The 18,572-nt window shown below is 40.3% G+C and overlaps 1 protein-coding gene across 7 annotated transcripts in view; it reads right to left on the bottom strand.

Annotated features, from left to right (window-relative positions):
* Nucleotides 1-3,858: 3,858 nt before the first annotated feature.
* Nucleotides 3,859-18,572, bottom strand: part of MKX (mohawk homeobox) — a 68,554-nt gene continuing 53,840 nt past the window's right edge. For 4 of the 7 annotated variants that reach the window (XM_009000092.6, XM_002750169.7, XM_035306992.3 and 1 more), the window contains exons 6-7: nt 6,490-6,523; nt 3,859-6,395 (exon numbers count right to left, since the gene is read on the bottom strand). In XM_009000092.6, the coding sequence (XP_008998340.1) occupies nt 6,209-6,395; nt 6,490-6,523 (221 nt within the window). In that variant the 3' untranslated portion in view covers nt 3,859-6,208. The remainder of the gene's footprint in view (nt 6,396-6,489; nt 6,524-18,572) is intronic. The other 3 variants (XM_017974125.5, XM_078329674.1, XM_054258549.2) reach the window with 2 other exon arrangements.

Consider the following 18,572-nt stretch of genomic DNA (forward strand, 5'->3'; position numbering starts at 1 on the left):
ATCATGTATATCCTTAAAAGTTAAGATGTAGAAAGAGCCAGAAAAATTCTGAGGAAGAATGATAAGCATTGAAAGATTTATATTCACTACTACAGTAAGGCCTTGAAGAGAGCTCAGAAGCAAATATTGAGATCAGTGGATTATCTAGTAAATAGTTTTGAGACAGCCAGGTAGGTTTTCTTTTGATAGGAGGATCAGGGAGACAGCCAGGTTCTTAGCTTACTTCTTAGTCAAAATAAATCACCAATAGATACAAGATTTAAATATACAAAAATAAATCATAAAACTAATAGTAGAAAACATGGATGAATCTTTTAAAAATCTTGGCACTAACTATATACTGGGTAGCATTGTAAGTACTTTATATATAATAACTAATTTAATCCTCAAGACACTAAAAAGTAGATATTATTATCAACCATCTTTTACAGATGAGGAAACTAAGGCACAGATGGGTTTAAGTGTGTTGTCCAAGGTAATAAATAGAGCCAGTAAGCACAAGAGAAGTGACGTGAACCTCAGAATCTGGTTCTAGAGTGTGTGCTCTGAACTACCATGTGACACTGCTTCTATGATGACCAAATAGATGCAGTAGCATCCTATGTACCTTATATATATGCACAGATGAGACTTAGGCTTCTACATTTCAAAATAGTATAAGTTAAAAAAAACCCTAACAAACGGGAAAATCTTGTAACATATATTACAGACAAGGTACTACATTTTCTTTAATATACCAAGAACTCATAGAAATCACTTACAAATGGACAAGTAAAGGTAAAAAAGAAAGAAAAAGGAAAACACGAACAAGCAGTTTACTGAAAAGAAAGGCCAAGAAGCTTATGTGCGGTGCTACTTGTCTTAAACGAGTACAAGTTAAAACAATGTTGAGACATTTTATCAACCACATCGTCAACTATTGAAAACTTTACTACTACTCAATGTTTTGACCAGGTTGAGGGAAAACAGACATAACCTATTGTTGGAGGTGTAAATTGGTAGAATTTTCAAATACTAATTTGGTAACATTCATCAAAAAAAAAAATAATGTGCTTATCATAAGACACATTAATTCCACTTATACTATCTATCAATTCCATAGACGTATAAGTGTCTGAAAACACATAGGCATAAGAATGTTCACTAAATCATTGGTTTTTTTTTGAGACAGAGTCTTGCACTATCACCTAAGCTAGAGTGCAGCGGTGCGATGTCTGCTTATTGTAACCTCTGCCTCCTGGGTTTGAGCAATTCTCCTGTCTCAGCCTTCTGAGTAGCTGGGACTACAGGCATGTGCCGCCACACCTGGATAACTCTTTTGTATTTTTAGTTGAGATGGGGTTTCACCATGTTGGCCAGGCTGATCCCAAACTCCTGACCTCAAATGATCTGCCTGCCTCCACCTCCCAAAGTGCTGGGATTACAGGTTTGAGCCACCATGCCCAGCCCGAATCATTGTTTATCGGTGCTACTCAATGTGAATCAACTACATCGCTAAGGGCAGTATACATTCAGTGGACTTTTTTTTCTTACAGAAAGACTTTATTGATGAAGAAAGAAGTCCATTTTGGTGCAAGTTCCTTATCTCAATGTGAAATGGCACTTTGAGTAGCACTAGTTTATAATAATTAAAAATTGGAAATAACCCGAAAGTTCATCAGTGGGCCATTTGCTACATAAATTGTAATAGATCCCCATGTAGGTGCTTTTTTTTTTAAATTTTTTATTGGATTATAGGTTTTGGGGTACATGAGCAGAGCATGCAAGACAGTTGCATAGGTACACACATGGCAGTGTGCTTTCTTTTCTTCTCCCCTTCACCCACATTTGGCATTTCTCCCCAGGCTATCCCTCCCCACCTCCCCCTCCCACTGGCCCTCCCCTTTTCCCCCCAATAGACCCCAGTGTTTAGTACTCCCCTTTCTGTGTCCATGTTTAACCTTGTGCCCTTCTATACTGATTACATTTTTCTACAACTAGCATAAATTACATTTATAATTTTTTTAAAACACCTATAATTAAAAATTTAAATTTTAAAGGTCAAGAATATCTGTCAGATTAGACTCATTGTAGGTCAAATTTCCAGAAACTGGCTTTGGGCTAAAACTTGTTGTAGAAGACCTAGTGACGCCATCTTTATGTGGGGTGAATTCCCTTGGAGTCATTTGTGCAAAATGTAAGAACACCTCAGCATTTGTTTTCCAAACTCAGAAATCTGTTTATCCTCCTCTTGAGAGAAAAAATTTATTGTGGCCCATCCACCCTTCTCCCAAACCAAAGTTTTAGTCCATCTCTAAGATGGGTCTCGAAGCTCGGAGTGGTGAAGTTTGAATTCCAGTCCTGCAGTGTGGAAATCTAACTTCTCATTCTAATCATAACGGTTACAAACAAGACCAGGACCAAGAACTTCTTAGTGCTCACAGGACTCAATGATGGTGACCCTAACACATATTTGACAGAATCTAGGGGTCCTATAGGCTTCATGGAAACCACAATTTATAGTGCCCAAAAGTATGAGACATGAGGCCTTTCAGGGTTATGCAGAATATGGTCATAATCGCTAACATTTGAACAGTGCAATGCAGTTTGCAAAGTGAAAGTACTTTGCAAACAGCATTGCACTGTTCAAATGTCTCATTGACTCCCCACAACAAATCGTTGGAGTAGGTAAATTTCATAGATCTAATTTTATAGGTGCAAATGTTGGGTATAGAAAGAAGGCTTATGCTTATTCCCCAAAGGCACTAAGGAGTGAAGTAGCAAAGCCAGAGTGTGCCAGCCCAGGTTCTCACTGCCACAACACACTGGCTTCCTATGCCATCCCTGACAGGGCACCCTGGGAGGCTTGCTCTTCTTCTCTGTGTTTATTTGCATGCTGCGATGCCATTGAGCTGGGTAAGTTTAAAAGCAGACTGTGACTCTCGGCACTGTTTGTTAAACATTGCTACTTGGAGTAGACAGAGAACACAGGCAGAGGCTTGAGTTTTTCTTAGCCATCTTGAACAGCATCAAGCAGGACAAATAGCGGGAAAGCAATTCTTGTTTATCCAAAAGAAGAAAGCGACTGCACATACTGTGTTTTCAATCGGCACGTCTGTTCTGCCTTGGCTTTGCAACGCTTTATGCTTTTTGCCTGGAAGTTCAAAGTGATAATGCTAAAATAATCTTCCTTGAAGGCCTTTCTAACTCTGATACCAACTTTCACCATTGCACAGCAGCTTTTCTTGACAGGGCTCTCCCTCCCCACAGCTGTCCATTAAACCAGCAGTGTCTTATGTTCTATTTATATTACCTATTTCTACTTTCTTATGCATAAAGCCTGGATAGAGGAATTATAACTATACAATAATACCTTCTGGTTACCAAGCACCTACCAGACACTGTGGTAGGCACTTTATGTATTATATTTTATCTCAATCTTAATGCAAACTCTGCAAGGTAGAGCTCCTTACTCTCACTTTGTAGAGGAAGGAACTAGATGAGAATGGCTATGTATTAAGGAGCAGAGCTGAGATTCAAAGGCAGTTTTGGCTGGCTTCAAAGCCAAGGTTTTCTCTTCAGCGCAGAGCACGCCAGGAATAATGCTAATTGTATGAGTGATGGAAAGAAGGCATTCAGTGAAAATGTTCATTTTAAAGTTACGTATTTCAATAGTCAGCATCACACTCCCTTTTCCTTGGTCTTTAAAAGGTGGATTGGTGGCCTAAGGTGATGAAATTCAAACCTAATACTAATGCAGCACTCCTATATCCTATCCCTTAACAATCTAAGGACAATGGCTGCATTTAAAGGGCCCATATGTTCTACTGTTTCATCCACCTGGTCAGCTCTCAAAAGAAAACAAAATCCATATGATCATTGAGGTCTAGAAATTAACTTTTATTTTAAATCTGTCAAGAACTGGCAGTTATTAATTTTATTAAAATGATTACATATGGCAAAACAAAGAATGGAGGTAATTCTATTTCTCTACAACATAAATTATGGGTTAGATTCTCAGCTGCCGGCTCAGCATTGTTCAAGATTCTTTTAAAGGACTTGGGGCGGGGGGAGTAGATTTTAATATCCAAAAAATGTCAAAGCAGCAAAAGAAAAAATAAGTTAAAAAGTCATTGCAATTGGAGATATTGCCAAGGATGTGCTTATTATAAAGTCTTCTTGACATGTTAATTATAAAATCTTCCAACATCTGATATTAAAAAAATCATGTGAATAGTTGTCCTATATTGCCTTGTCATCTATAATTTATAGCATAGAAGAAATTTGCTGATTTTTGAAAAAAGATGGAGAACATGAATCATGACTCATTCAAATAAAATACCACCAGCATTCATTCATCTAACTGAAATATGTCAAAACAAAAACACTTTTATTAACATATTTAATACCAGAATAACTTATAATAGTATGAAAAAGAATGAAGTATTTGTCTTTAGTTTTCATTGGCATGCTCACATTTTGGCAAAATTGTTTTGTAAAGATTCCAAAGTTTTTATCAGAGATCTCTAACTATTTAAGGATGCAAACCAAAAGAACTCATACTTCATCTGATCATACAGTCATAACTTATATATTTTGCTTTGCGCTTACTGTTACTGCAATTTAGAAAACAAAGTAAAAATATATATATACACAAAATATTTTTATATCAAATTATCTTCATTACACGAAATAAACCCAATCCCCAAATGCTATGTTACATGAAAAAGTGTCCTACAATTTCTATCAAGACTGATACTGTCCATCAACTAGAGCAGCCTTTAGTTTTAAAAGCATTTTGCAAAATAAAGAAAAATGTCACCACGTGGCTGCACTATTGACCTTCATTCACACTGACAAAAATGCCTTCCAGTTAAAAAAAAAATTGATTACATACGCAGAAAAAAAAAATCCCATCATAAAAGAGTCAAACCCTTTTTCTTTCTCTGTAACACATACCCTCTGTTATATTTGGCATTTCCACTGTTTATTCAAGTTTCAAGTCTTCCCAAGCTGATGAGAATATTATTGTTTGATTGAGAAAGATAGTCTTCTTCCTTGATATTGATTATTCTCACTCAATGTTAGTATAATTTAGAAACAAAATGTTTTCTTTGAATGCATGATTTCACTTCATTTTTACTTTAATGTCCTACTTGGCAAAATTCAAACTGTTTAATGTTTTTTTTCATATGTTTTAAATATAAAAATCAATTTTATGTATGTATATGTATAGCCGCACAGAGATACATTTCTTTCATTGTCTTGTTCTCGTTGCAATATAAATTGTCCATCAGCAATTGTAATTTGAAATGAACCAAATAAAAGATTTTTAGTCATTCCATATGAACACAGTTTCCAACACAAAATAACAGTGAGCTCTAATGCAAACAGGATTATATTTTTAAACTACAGGCTTAGTTTTACACAGGAAAAATTTTGAGTTATTTATATAATAAAGTTTTTTTGTTAACTTCAGCAAAACTTGAGACAAAAAAAATCCAGATTAATTCTAAAGGGCATTGTGGTGCTTTCCAACAGTGCTTGAATAAAAGTTTTCCTGATCACAATGTATTCTTTGAAATTTTAAATTAGCTTGAAGGAATCATTTCTTAAATGTACAACATTATGTGGACCACTGCACCTTGAATTTTGAAAGTTTGTAACATATCAAATATGCAGGCAAGATACATGCATAAAATTCTCACTGTCACTCTGAAAAGCACATTGAACAATTTTCAATACTGTAGACTTTTTTTTTAAAGGAAGATTTCATTTGGGCTGAACAGATTCCAAGTTTTAACATGGGAGCTATTGAATATATTTCAAGGGCTTTCAGCGATTCTGGTTTCAGTCCTGGAATGGTTAGGTCCGTCTGGAGTGATGCATACAGGCTAATAAGCATATGCATTGGCATTTTGAGGCACAGCTGTTCAACTATGCCCACGTTGGAGCTTATTTTCGGGAAGCAAGGCACTTACTGTAATGGTAATGCAGACGTTTTATGCATAGTTTGAGTAACATAAAATAAGTTAATATTTTTGATTATTATGAGTTTTTTTATAATTTATGTGTCTTTTATAGAAGCAACTAAATGATATATTTGGGATAATTAAAAACAAGAAGAGGTTTGGGAGAGAGTCATTTTCATCCCTGCTTCGGCTCTTAGGATGAGGATTTAGGAAAACACGGAAAAGAACATCCATTGGATCTGAAAAGCAGCAAGCTCTTAAAACGGCTGCACCAGTGGCACTTTGACAGTCTTTATTTCTGCTATATGAGACGACTTCTGGATGATGCAGCTGGTAGTTCCCTGCAGTTTGTCCTTTCCCTGTGCGAGATTTGTTAAGGCCATGGCTGCATTGATCTCCTTCCAATACGTGTCGTCTTTGCTTGGTCCCTTTCTGTTAGCTGCGCTAGAGTTAAGCAGAACAGAAAGTAAACGATCAAACTCACGGCAGTTTGCACTGAAAATGCCATCGCTGAAAAGCAGGAACGGTCAGTGCTCACCTGTCACCCTTATTGGATCCATTTTCCAGAGTGTCTGTAAAGAAAAGCAAAAATTCAATTATTTTTCTTTTTTTCCTTTCCTTTCTCATCTCAGGAGTTTTACCACTAATGACCAGAAGTAAAAGTCCATCAGGAACTATGGTTGAAAATTAGTTAGCTTTTAATAAAGACAAAGCAGTTTATGTTAAGATGCAGAAAAACTTCTGCAAAGAGGCAGAAATAAGATGTCAGTGGGTAGTAAAGAATAAAAGGTAGCTCTCATAGGCGTACAGAAATTTGAAGTTATTTACTCTGAGAAATTGGGCCTTTTGGATCAGGGGACAAGCAGCATAAGGAAAAGAGTGCTGACTGTACCTGGGGCCAGGTTCCGGCCTTGCCCTTCCACTCATCTGCAGTGTAACTTGGGGGCAGATTATGACCCCCAAAATGTCAGTTCTCTAACTGTAAAATCAGGGAGTTTTGGCTGGGCACAGCGGCTCATGTCTATAATCCCAGAACTTTGGGAGGCCAAGGCAGGGGAATTGCTTGAGCCCTGAATTCGAGACCAGCCTGGGCAACATAGCAACCTCGTCTCTACTAAAAAAACAACAACAACAACAAAAAAACCTGGGTATGGTGGGCATTCATTTGTATTCCCAGTTACTCGGGAGGCTGAGGTGGGAAGATCACTTGAGCCCTGGAGGTTGAAGTTGCAGTGAGCTGTGTTTGTGCCAGTGCACTCCAGCCTGGGCAACAGAGCAAGACCTTGTCTCTAAGAAAATAAAAAAAAAAGGGAGGGTTCTAGAAAATCTTGGGGGTGCCTCTGGTTCAATGATTCTATGATTTCATGGTTATCAAACTTTCATTTCAGACAAAGGATGGGCAAATAGTTCCCTCTGCTCATTAGCAAATGAGTAACAGACCCAGTGGTGATAGCAGTACAGGATTTCCTGCGATATTTATTAGAAGAAGCAGGCACCAGTCCTCAATTTCCAAATGAACACCTCCTCCTGCTGCAGCAGGAATTGAAAGTCAAGATGCTAACCTTTGCTTCTGCACTCACATCTTCAGTTGAGATTTGCTGCTCACTCAGAACATGAATGTCTCCCAACACCACGTAAATATAAAGAACCCACGAAAATGGGTTCTTGAGATCCTTAGGCTAAAAGAATCTGGTATGAGTAACACAAAAATGTACCTACTGAAGGGCAAGAATGTAAGGGGTGGTAGAGAGGCTACTGGTGTGGCATCTGAGCAAAGGAGTGGGGTTGAGACTCCAAAGCCAGATCATGGGTAAGCCACTCATCATCATCACCATCCATAACAATAATCAACATTACCGGGGAGCTACGGCACGTGGCACTGTGCAGCACACAGAAACCCTCTGCTAGTTCTATGGCCTTTGCAAAACTGCCTTTTTCTGCCCTTTGTCCTCTCCCTTCCTTTTACCTGCCCCCCACAAACCCAGTATTTCTCACAATTTCTTTTTCTCTGCACTGCTCAAAGCTATTTAGGAAATGCAATCCAATTCCCAACTCTGAGCTCTAAGAGAGTCACAGAACTAGGAGAGGCTTAAGAAGAGTAACATCAACATGATTGTCCTATAGTCTAACCAGGGCAAAATTTCCCAGGGAAGAGATGGTCATAAGGAAATAAATTGCACGACCATGAGGCAGCCGAGCATCGATGCCCTCTCTGAAGGAAAAGAATGCGGAAAGCCTGCTGAGGCATCTGGAGTTAAGCCTTAAGGTGTAGACAATCATGGGTCACTCTGATCTCTTTTCACAACCCTTCACCTAAGGAATTTAAAAAACAAGGCGAACAAACAAAACAAAAGCATTTAGTGAACAAATGGCAAGACTGTTGTGAAGAACACATGAGATAATGTGTGTCTGGCCCAGAATGGAACAGCAAATGTTGGTTCCTTTGGTCTCCTTTCATTGACTAGTCAGGCAGCATTTTATAAGGTTTTAGGGATCCTTTGGGGGAAATCACTGATGTGTGAGCAGTTGGATTGTTACCTTCTGCAGCTCTGCCAGCTTCCAGCTCTTACAGGGTCAGCCTGCATGCTTAGCTTTACCTCTGCCACTCTCCATAAGTTTGGAATTCTGGAGTAACTCATGTAAATGCAGGAAAAGAATGATCATTTGTAATTTACAGAACTCTGATACCACTGATGTACGGATCATTTACTACGTGTCAGGTACAATTCTGAGCACTTTGTTCCCTAATTTATTTACTATTACTGACTTTGTATATGGATAGCACGTCTCCGTGGTGTCCGCGAAGTCACTTTTTATTAGTTCTATTCTCCTATCTGTACATCTCCATGCAGTAAGGACAGAGACAAGGCGCTACTGGAACAGAGAACAAGTCAACACTTTTGTTTGGGAGAAGGAAAGCCAGCAAATTGGACATTTTACAGAAGCAAAAAAAAAAAAAAAAAAGAGCCAGGCCTTTGCTCCATTTTGCCCACAAATTGCAACAATTCTGTTGCCAAAGTGAAGCAATAGGTTATGGAGATATTTATTCAATGGAAAGACTTGGCAAAAGCAGAATAAGTTCCATGAGGCTTAAATAATGTTAGGGAAATAACAAAACATAATTTAGAGAAGACCATGTAACTGCCACTCTGGCTCCCAGATGAAGCCAGCTCGCATAGGTGAAGGAGACCAGAACCCAATTCCCTATCTGAACCATCAACCTCAGAGTGGTTACTGCACAGGCAAGAAGAAAGCCTGTGGCTATCAAATATGTTATGGGTTACAGAACCTGCCAATGCATCAATGCCATCAGTGCATGGAGCCTGCACGTGGAAGGACAAGATGTAATTCACAGCTCAGGTCCACGGAGACCTTCTGTTTAAGATGAGGAGTGAACGCGTATGTCTTGCAGCCGCATGAGTGCCTGGCTGTGGCTAGCCCTCCCTGGGGCTGACTCCTTGAACTTGTTCCACTGAGAAACACGTTTACTGCAGCCAACTGTGAAATTATAAAATTCTGCTTACACTTTGGGTGTATGTGTTTGACACTTTGGTGCCTATGAAAATACCTTTGAAGTGCAAAAACACAGACTCAAATCCCCGTTCAGGTATTCTTAATTAGTTTTTACAAATCTCAACAACGTACTACACAGGAGTCAATAGTCTGAATTCTGTATTTTAGTTTTCAGGAAGATGGGCACATTCAATGTCACTAGGTATAGATTGGGCTCCTTCCCAATGACAGAAGAAAATCGTCTTAAAAAGCAACGGAGGACAGAAGCATGTTGCTTTTCTATCAATGGTCAGTGTGAAAACTGTATACAACAAAGCTCAATCTCTAAGATTGAAATCAACAAGGAGAAGCTGCTTACCACTGCTTGGGAGAAGGGACAGTCTTTGTGTCCAAAGCATTCTATTTTTTTTTTTGAGATGGAGTTTTTCTCTTGTTGCCCAGGCTGGAGTGCAATGGTACAATCTTGGCTCACTGCAACCTCCCTCTCCTAGGTTCAAGCAATTCTCCTGACACAGCCTCCTGAGTAGCTGGGATTCCAGGCATGCATCACCACACCCAGATAATTTTGTATTTTCAGCAGAGACAGGGTTTCTCCATGTTGGTCAGGCTGGTCTCAAACTCCCTACCTCAGGTGATCTGCCTGCCTCAGCCTCCCAAAGTGCTGGGATTATAGGCGCGAGGCACCATGCCCGGTGCAAAGTGCTTTTAGTTCAACAAATAAATTAATGTTAGAAGGGCATGCTTTTCCTGAGGCTGTTACTGGTGGGCTGTCCAGTGTCACTTGGAAATTTTGCATCCAAGAGCCACCTCCTGTGGAGTAGTGTGTTTGGCAGAAAAGCCAAACCAGCAAAAGGAAGATAGCAAACAGAGCCCTTTGACATTTGTGCTTTTGTAGGAAAGCAAGGACTCCAAAGATCTGGGAGTCTGGGGAGATTTTATTTTATTTTTTTCTATTTGTTGTCTTAAGATAAAATCTTAGAAATGTTGCAGCTTTTAGAGAACTGATATCATTTGAGGGGAACTCAGAAAATTTACGATCTTCTCATTATACTAACTGGTTGTATCAAGTGGTTTGTTTTTTTTTCTCCTTATGCTCTTTCCCTTTGAAGTAAAAAACTTATCGGCTCTTCTCTGGCTTATATGTGCTGTGTGTTGTGTCTTTTCAGCTCATGGTCAGTATTTGAGGGGCAGTGGGTCTGTGTACCCATCACTGTTGGTCATGGGGCTCCTGACACATCTGTCCACTGCTGACAGGTGGTCTCACTGGCTCCACTCGAGAAGTGGCACCCAGTAGCTCCAGCAACAATCAGACAGGAGAAGGAACGACTGTGCATGTTGCTGAAAGAGGGAAATTGCAAGTTGGAGCTAGCTCCTGTAGACTCTAGCAAGCAGTTCATTAGCATGCACAGACTCAGGGTCTGACTGCCCCAAATTTGGCTCGGCTATATCTCTTGCTCTGCAAGTAGCTTGGCTCAGCCTCTCCAAAGTCTGAGCTAAAATGCCTTTTTAGATTCCAAGGTTCCAAAAATCAGCTATGCTGTCAATTACCATAAAAGCAACTGGTTGGCAGGAACGGCTTATTGAACCAGCCAAAAGAGCATGTTTTAAGACCAAAAAAGAAAAGAAAAAAAAGAGGTGTGTAGTTAGGAAAATCTTGGATGCTACAAAACCCAAACCATTTTGGAAGTTAAAGTGGGGCTATCCTCAGTTTAGACATGTGTTTTCTTCTACAGTTAAGTAGAGAAAAAATTATACAGAAAACTCAGTTTCACTGCAACTCGAGATATCTAAACAAAAAGCTCTGTGGCCAACTGTGAAAAATGCAGCTCAGAAGCACATTAATTCTGATATATATGCCTGATATTATATTCGCAGCCATAAAAAGAGACACACACATGGCCAAATCTTTTTCTCTGAGTTTTATAAAAAAATTAATAAATAAGCCCTAAAGGGAAGAATGTCTTTGTTTCACATATACCACTGAAACATAAATAAAATGAGGTGAGATTGAGAATTTGGGGTTTTAAATTAAATAATCTAAAAATTATATACTATATGTTTCCCTAAATTATATAGGGAAGGAGTAGAAGAAAAAAAACTTTTGAGATCATGGAAAGGTAAGTAAATGAGTTAGTGAGAAATCATTACTGAAATAGCTTGGCCAAGGATTATTTGAATGGGAAGAGGAAGCCATTTATGTTTTAAAACAATAAAAGAAGGTACAGTTGTGTGCCATCTAACAATATTTCGGTCAACAATAGACCATACATACAACAGTGGCCCATCAGATTATAATGGAGCTGAAAAATTCCTATCAGCTAGTGACGTTGTAATGTGGTCATGTCACCCATTGCTCACATGTTTGTGGTCATGCTGGTGTAAAGAAACCTACTGAGGCCAGGCATGGTGGCTCACGCCTGTAATCCCAGCACTTTGGGAGGCCAAGTTTGGGGGATCACTTGAGGTTAGGAGTTTGAGACCAGCCTGGCCAACATGGTGAAACTCTGTTTCTACTAAAAAATACAAAAAATTAGCTGAGCGTGGTGGTGCATGCCTGTAATCCTAGCTACTCAGAAGGCTGAGGTGGGAGAATCACTGGAACTGGGGAGGCAGAAGTTGCAGTGAGCCAAGATGACACCGTTGCACTCCAGCCTGGAGACAGAGCAGAACTCCATCACACAAACAACCACAATCACAACACCTACTGAGCTGCTAGATGTATAAGTATAGCATATAAATTATGCACAGTACATAATACTTGATAATAATATATATGACTATGTTACTGGGTTTATGTATTTATTATATTTTTGATTGTCATTTGAGAGTGTGCTCCTTCAACTTATATTTAAAAAATTAACATAGTTGGGTGCAGTGGCTCATGCCTGTTATCTTAGCATTTTGGGAGGCCAAGATGGGTGAATCATTTGAGGCCAGGAGCTTGAAACCAACCTGGCCAATATGGTGAAACCCTGTCTTTACTAAAAATACAAAAAAATTAGCTAGGCATGGTAGCGGGTGCCTATAATCCCAGCTACTTGGGAGGCTGAGGCAGCAGAATAGCTTGAACCCAGGAGCCAGAGGTTGCAATGAGCCAAGATCGTGCTGTTGCACTCCAGCTTGGGTGACAGAGCAAGACTATGTCTCAAAAAAAAAAAAAAAAAAAAGGTTAACTGTAAAACAGCCTCATTCAGGAGAAATTCCATTGCTATTATAGGAGATGACAGCTCCATGCATGTTATTGCCCCTGCAGACCTTCCAGTGGGACAAGACATGGAGGTGGAAGGCAGTGATATTGATGCAGGCCTAGGCTAATGTGGGTGTTTGTATCTTGTTTTTAACAAAAAATGTTTAGAAAGTAAAAATAAAAAATGAAAAATGTTGATAACAGGAAAAAGTTTACAGGATATAAAGAAAATAGGATATAAAGAAAATATTTTCATACAGCTGTCCAATGTGTTCGTGTTTTAAGCTAAGTGTTATTACAAAAGAGACAAAACATTTTTCTAAAAAGCTTATAAAGTAAAAAAGCAACAGTAAGCGAAGATTAATTTATTATAGAAGAAAACAATTTTTAAATAGATTTAGGGTGGCCTAAGCATCCAGTGTTTATAAAGACTACAGTAATGTACAGTGATGTCCTAGGCCTTCACATTCACTCACCACTCACTCACTCATCCTAAGCAACCTCCTGGCTTGCAAGCTCTGTTCCTGGTAAGTGGCTTATACAAGTGCATACTTTTTTGTTTTTTTACCAGTGGTCCTCAACCTTTTTGGCACCAGGGCCTGGTTTTGTGGAAGACCATTTTCCCACGGACGGGGGAGGAGGGTTTCAGGATAAAACTGTTCCACCTCGGATCATCAGGCATTAGATTCTCATGAGAAGTGCGCAACTAGATTCCTCGCATGCACAGTTCACAATAAGGTTCGTGCTCCTATGAGAATCTGATGCCACTGCTGATCAGATAGGAAGTGGAGCTCAGACGGTAATGCGAGCGTTGCGGAGCAGCGGTAAATACAGGTGAAGCTGCTCACCTCCTGTGGAGCAGCGGTAAATACATATGAAGCTGCTCACCTCCTGCTGTGCAGCCTGGTTCCTAACAGGCCACGGACCACTACTGGTCTGTGGCCCGAGGGTGGGGGACCCCCTTTTTTTTGAGACAGAGTTTCACTCTGTCCCCCAGGCTGGAGTGCAGTGGAGCAGTCTCAGCTCACTGCAACCTCCACCTCCCTGGTTCAAGCAATTCCCCTGCCTCAGCCTCCGGAGTAGCTGGGATTACAGGGACATGCCACCACGCCCAGCTAATTTTTTTTTTTTTTATTTAGCAGAGACACGGTTTCACTATATTGTCTAGGCTGGTCTCGAACTCCTGAACTCAGGCAGTCTGCCCGCCTCGGCCTCCCAAAGTGTTGGGATTACAGGTGTGAGACACTCCGCCCAACCAGGATCCCTGTTTTATACCATATTTTACTGTGTCTTTTCGATGTGAAGGTATGTTTAAATATATATTTTAATGCCTACCATTGGTTCTAATTGCCTACAGCAGTCAGAACAGTAATCTGTACAGGTTTGTAGCCTAGGACCAATAGGCTACACCATGCAGCCTCAGTATGCAGAAGGCTATGCCATCTAGGTTTGTGCAGGTGCACACTGTGATGTTCGCACATGATGAAACTGCCCGATGATGCGTTTGCATTTCCTAGAGCACATCCCTGTTGTTAAGAAACACATGACTATATTCACCTTGCCTAGGAGGTCTGGCCTAGTGCCCTTGTAGAGCAATTAAAAATCTGGGGCCTGTGATAATGATCCAAAGCAAGTCAGAGCTGCAGATGCTTGAAAACTGTGCTTCTGCACTTGGTAAGTTTGAGGGCCATTACTTTGATAGCAGATGTGCAGAGCCTGGGTCTACTGTGTTACTGATCTCAGAGGTACAGAGAGCCTCTGAGGATACCAGATCAGTTTCTGGAGTTATTCACATACTTGGAACAACTGAGGATAAGAACAAGACTCTGGTGAGTGGGGCAGGTATAAAACCTCACTGAAGATTCTGAAATACCAATTGCTGCGAAGTTGCAGTGCCTTACCGAATGACCCCCAGGCTCCCTGCTCACATTGCTACGGTCTCCATCCCTACTTCTCCATACCTGGAGACTGAAGCTGGGCTTCCAAACACCCCTACAGCTTGGCCCTACTGTGACTACACATTTCTTTCTTTATAAAAATAGCATTTGTTGGCTGGATACAGCAGCTTATGCCTGTAATCCTAGTACTTTGGGAGACTGAGGCAGAAGGATTGCTTGAGTCCAAGAGTTTGAGACCAGCCTGGGTAACATAGTGAGACTTCGTGTCTATTAACATTTTTTAAAATTAGCCAGGCATGGTGGTGTGGAGGTGGGAGGAGGATCACTTGAGCCTAGGAGGTTGAGGCTGCAGTGAGCTGAGATCATGCCACTGCACTTGGGCCTGGGTGACAGTGAGACCCTGTCTCAAAAAAAAAATATATATATATATAATATATAGCATTTGTTGTTTTTCTTTAATAAGAAAGTAATATAGCTTCTCTACAGAAAACCTAAGAAAAAGTATAAAATAAAAATAAGGGGCAATCAGGGATAACTAATATTAACATTTCGATATATGGCCTTTCAAACAAGTATTAGACACATTTTTTTTAAAATGGTGTCATTCTGGACTTGTGTTATAACCTGCTTTTTCTACTGAACTCCGATGTTCGCCTTACCTTTTGTTAATAAATAAGACAATAATTTCTCCCTTGGTCTTTCCCAGTATGGCAGTGAGTTTTGCCTGTGAAACAGAAACAGCCTGAAAGAATTCAAAATCCAGCTCCATCCAACTGAAACTTGAATATTAAGCAGTGCAAATGCTGCAAGAAGGAGTTATCTTTAAAATCACCAGGGACTGGTTTCATGGAAGACAATTTTTCCACAGACCAGGTAGTGGGGGTTTTGAGATGAAACTGTTCCACCTCAGACCATCAGGCATTAGTTAGACTCTCATAAGGAGCACTCAACCTAGATCCCTTGCATGCACAGTTCACAATAGGGTTGAGGCTTCTATGAACATCTAATGCCACTGCTAATATTCACTAGTATTTATTAAATGCTCATTCTTATGCCAGGCACTATGCCAGAAACTCTACAGATGTTATTTGGTTAAATGCCTGCAATGACCCTGTGTGATAGCACTACCACCTTTATTTACAAATAACATTGCAGTTTAGTGGGGACCAGGAACTTGCACCTTTGCAAGCTGTGAGACTCAGCTCCAGGTCCCCTGGCCCTGAAGGCCATGCTTTCAGCCCCTGCATGGCACTATCCAAGTAATCTCTGCCAGTAAAGCCACCTGAAAAGAACATGGCAAGGCTTAATGCATCGTATACAGAAAAAGTCTATGGCAACAGAACCTATTAAAAATGGATTAAACTTTTTTTCTGTACTTTTTGCTAGAATTTTAGACCACCAAGAGACCAAAACCAGATTTTTTTTTCTCCTTATGATTTAACATGTAATATCAAGGAATCTGTCCAAATTGCAGAATAGGAAATTTAAGTAAGCTGTCTTGAGATCTTTAGACTTTCAGTAGTGATTTCTTTTCTTTCTTTCTTTCTTTCTTTCTTTCTTTCTTTCTTTCTTTCTTTCTTTCTTTTTCTTTCTTCTTTCTTTTTTTTTCTTTCTTTTCTTTCTCTCTCTCTTTCTTTCTTTTCTTTTTTTTTTTTGAGATAGAGTCTTGCTCTGTCGCCCAGGCTGGAGTACAGTGGTGTGATCTCAGCTCATGGCAACCTCCATCTCCCAGGTTCAAGCAATTCTCTGCCTCAGCCTCATGAGTAGCTGGGATCACAGGTGCCCACCCCTGTGCCACTTCCATTTTTTTTTATTTTTAGTAGAGATGGGGTTTCATCATCTGGGCCAGGCTGGTCTTGAACTCCTGACCTCGTGATCCCCCTGCCTTGACCTCCCAAAGTGTTGGGATTAGAGGCATGAGCCATTGTTCCTGACCAGTAGAGTGATTTCTAACTGATGTGTGATATCCCTACAATTACTCCTCTATAGCCCAGAGGGAATGACTGCTAAACAACTAGGCAGCAGCTGCTGCGTCACTGTTAGAGGAAATTTTTGTGGTTATCCTCTCTTTGGAACAGTTGGAGCTTTTGAATGAGTAAAGATAAATCATTCTAAGTGATATTTGCCAAAAAAAGGAAGAAAAGAAAAATCACCCAACAACCCATAACACTTGCTGATGACTGAACTGCTTCTACCAGTCCCGCTGACCGAAAGTCAGATTTACTTTAAAACTTTGGCCTGACAGGAAGAGACTGTGACTAAAGCCTGGTGAAGATCAAGGCTACTAAGTTAAAAGAGTTATTAGAAGCCTGGATTTTGTGGATCTAGAAACAGGAGCGCTTCGGAAGCTTTCTAAATGGTGAGAAATTAATAATAAATAATAAATGAATAAAATGAAACCCACCCCATCTTCGTGGATGGACCTAATATTTTTTTCTTCTTGCAATAGACTAGCTAAATTATTTATCCTGGGGACATAAAGAAGGAGGGGCTTCCAAAATTATTTCAGAATTTGAAGAACTAAAGAAAGAAAAAATTCTTTTCTTTTTTCTGAAGCAGTCTTGCTCTGTCACCCAGGCTGGAGTGTAGTGGTGCAACTCGGCTCATTTCAACCTCCACCTCCTGGGTTCAAGCGATTCTCCTGCCTCCAAGCGATTCTCTTGCCTCAGCTTCTCGAGTAGCAGGGATTACAGGTATGTGCCACCACACCCAGCTGATTTTTTATTTTTATTAGAGATGAGGTTTCAGCATGTTGACCAGGCTGGTCTCAAACTCCTGACCTCAGGTGATCTGCCCACCTCGGTCTCCCAAAGTGTTGGGATTATAGGCATGAGCCACCACGTCCAGCCAGCTGTTTTCCAAAAATAAAGCCAGTGTTTCCTCCAGACATGACTTCCATATTCTGGCCAGAGATTCTTTTCCTTTCTGCTACTCCTCATGTGGGCTGGCCCCTCATGATGGCTAATGATACCCAGATGTCCTGGATCTGCAGGGTCCTCGCCTTCAACTGCCTTTCTTTCAATACATAGTCCCCCCAACTAGCTCCTGTCAGGAAACAAAAATTAAAAAGCACACCTCTGTATTTTGAACCAATAGTAAAGAGCTCCCTGGTTAAGACGGGGCTATGTTCAAATCTCAAAGCTCTCAGGCTAGGTTATATTTCCATTCATAGTAACAATAGGACATCTTTCTTGCTGCAGGAGTGCCAATGCCTTGGATAGACCCGTGAAAGTGCTACTTGGCTCCTTATGTCAGGGAGCTGTAGCCCTGGCTGGTGGTTCTTCAGTCATTTCCTGCTGTTTCTTTTTTTCTGGTAAAATGCACAGCTCTTCTGGCCTCATCAGTCTGGCCCAGTGGAGGTGCAGGAAGTGGGACTTGTAACTTAAAAGTAGCTTTTCAGAATAAACAGAACACCACCCAGTGATCACGTTTCAATTCACTTTCAATCTTTTTCACTAAGCACATTAAATATTCTTGATGCTAAGTCATTCAGCAGAGTCCCATCTTCCAAGATTGCTCCTCTGTGATCTCAAAGGCTCCATCTTCCCCAAGTTTAAAACATTTAGCCTGAAATTTCACTTTGAAGATTTGAATGTAGTCTATGTGGAGGCCAGTATGGGTGGAGGATCAGAAAGGGGGTCTGGAAATGTTAAGTATTCTCGTTTCTATTCTTGGCTCTTCGTATTCACCATGAGGGTGGTCTGGAGGGAGCCTTAGAGGCCGTGTAGCGTAATGGTCAGAGCCCAGACTCTAGACCTAGACAGCGTGAACTGCACCCCAGCTCTCCCATTTAGCATTTGTGTGCCAAGCTGGCCAGCTGCTTGACTTCCCTGCATTTCATCTTTATCACCTATTAAATGAGGATAATAGTACTGGAGTCATAGGGTAGTTACATGGACCACACGAGTTCATATTTTATAAAACACTTATAAGGGAGCTTGAGCTCTCCTTGTCAAAAAAAAAAAAAAAGTTAATCTCCTCTCTCACTTTAACTTTCTACATCTAGAAAATGGAATTATATAG

The sequence above is a fragment of the Callithrix jacchus genome, chromosome 7 (assembly GCF_049354715.1).
Source record: "Callithrix jacchus isolate 240 chromosome 7, calJac240_pri, whole genome shotgun sequence".
Lineage (NCBI taxonomy): Eukaryota > Metazoa > Chordata > Mammalia > Primates > Cebidae > Callithrix > Callithrix jacchus.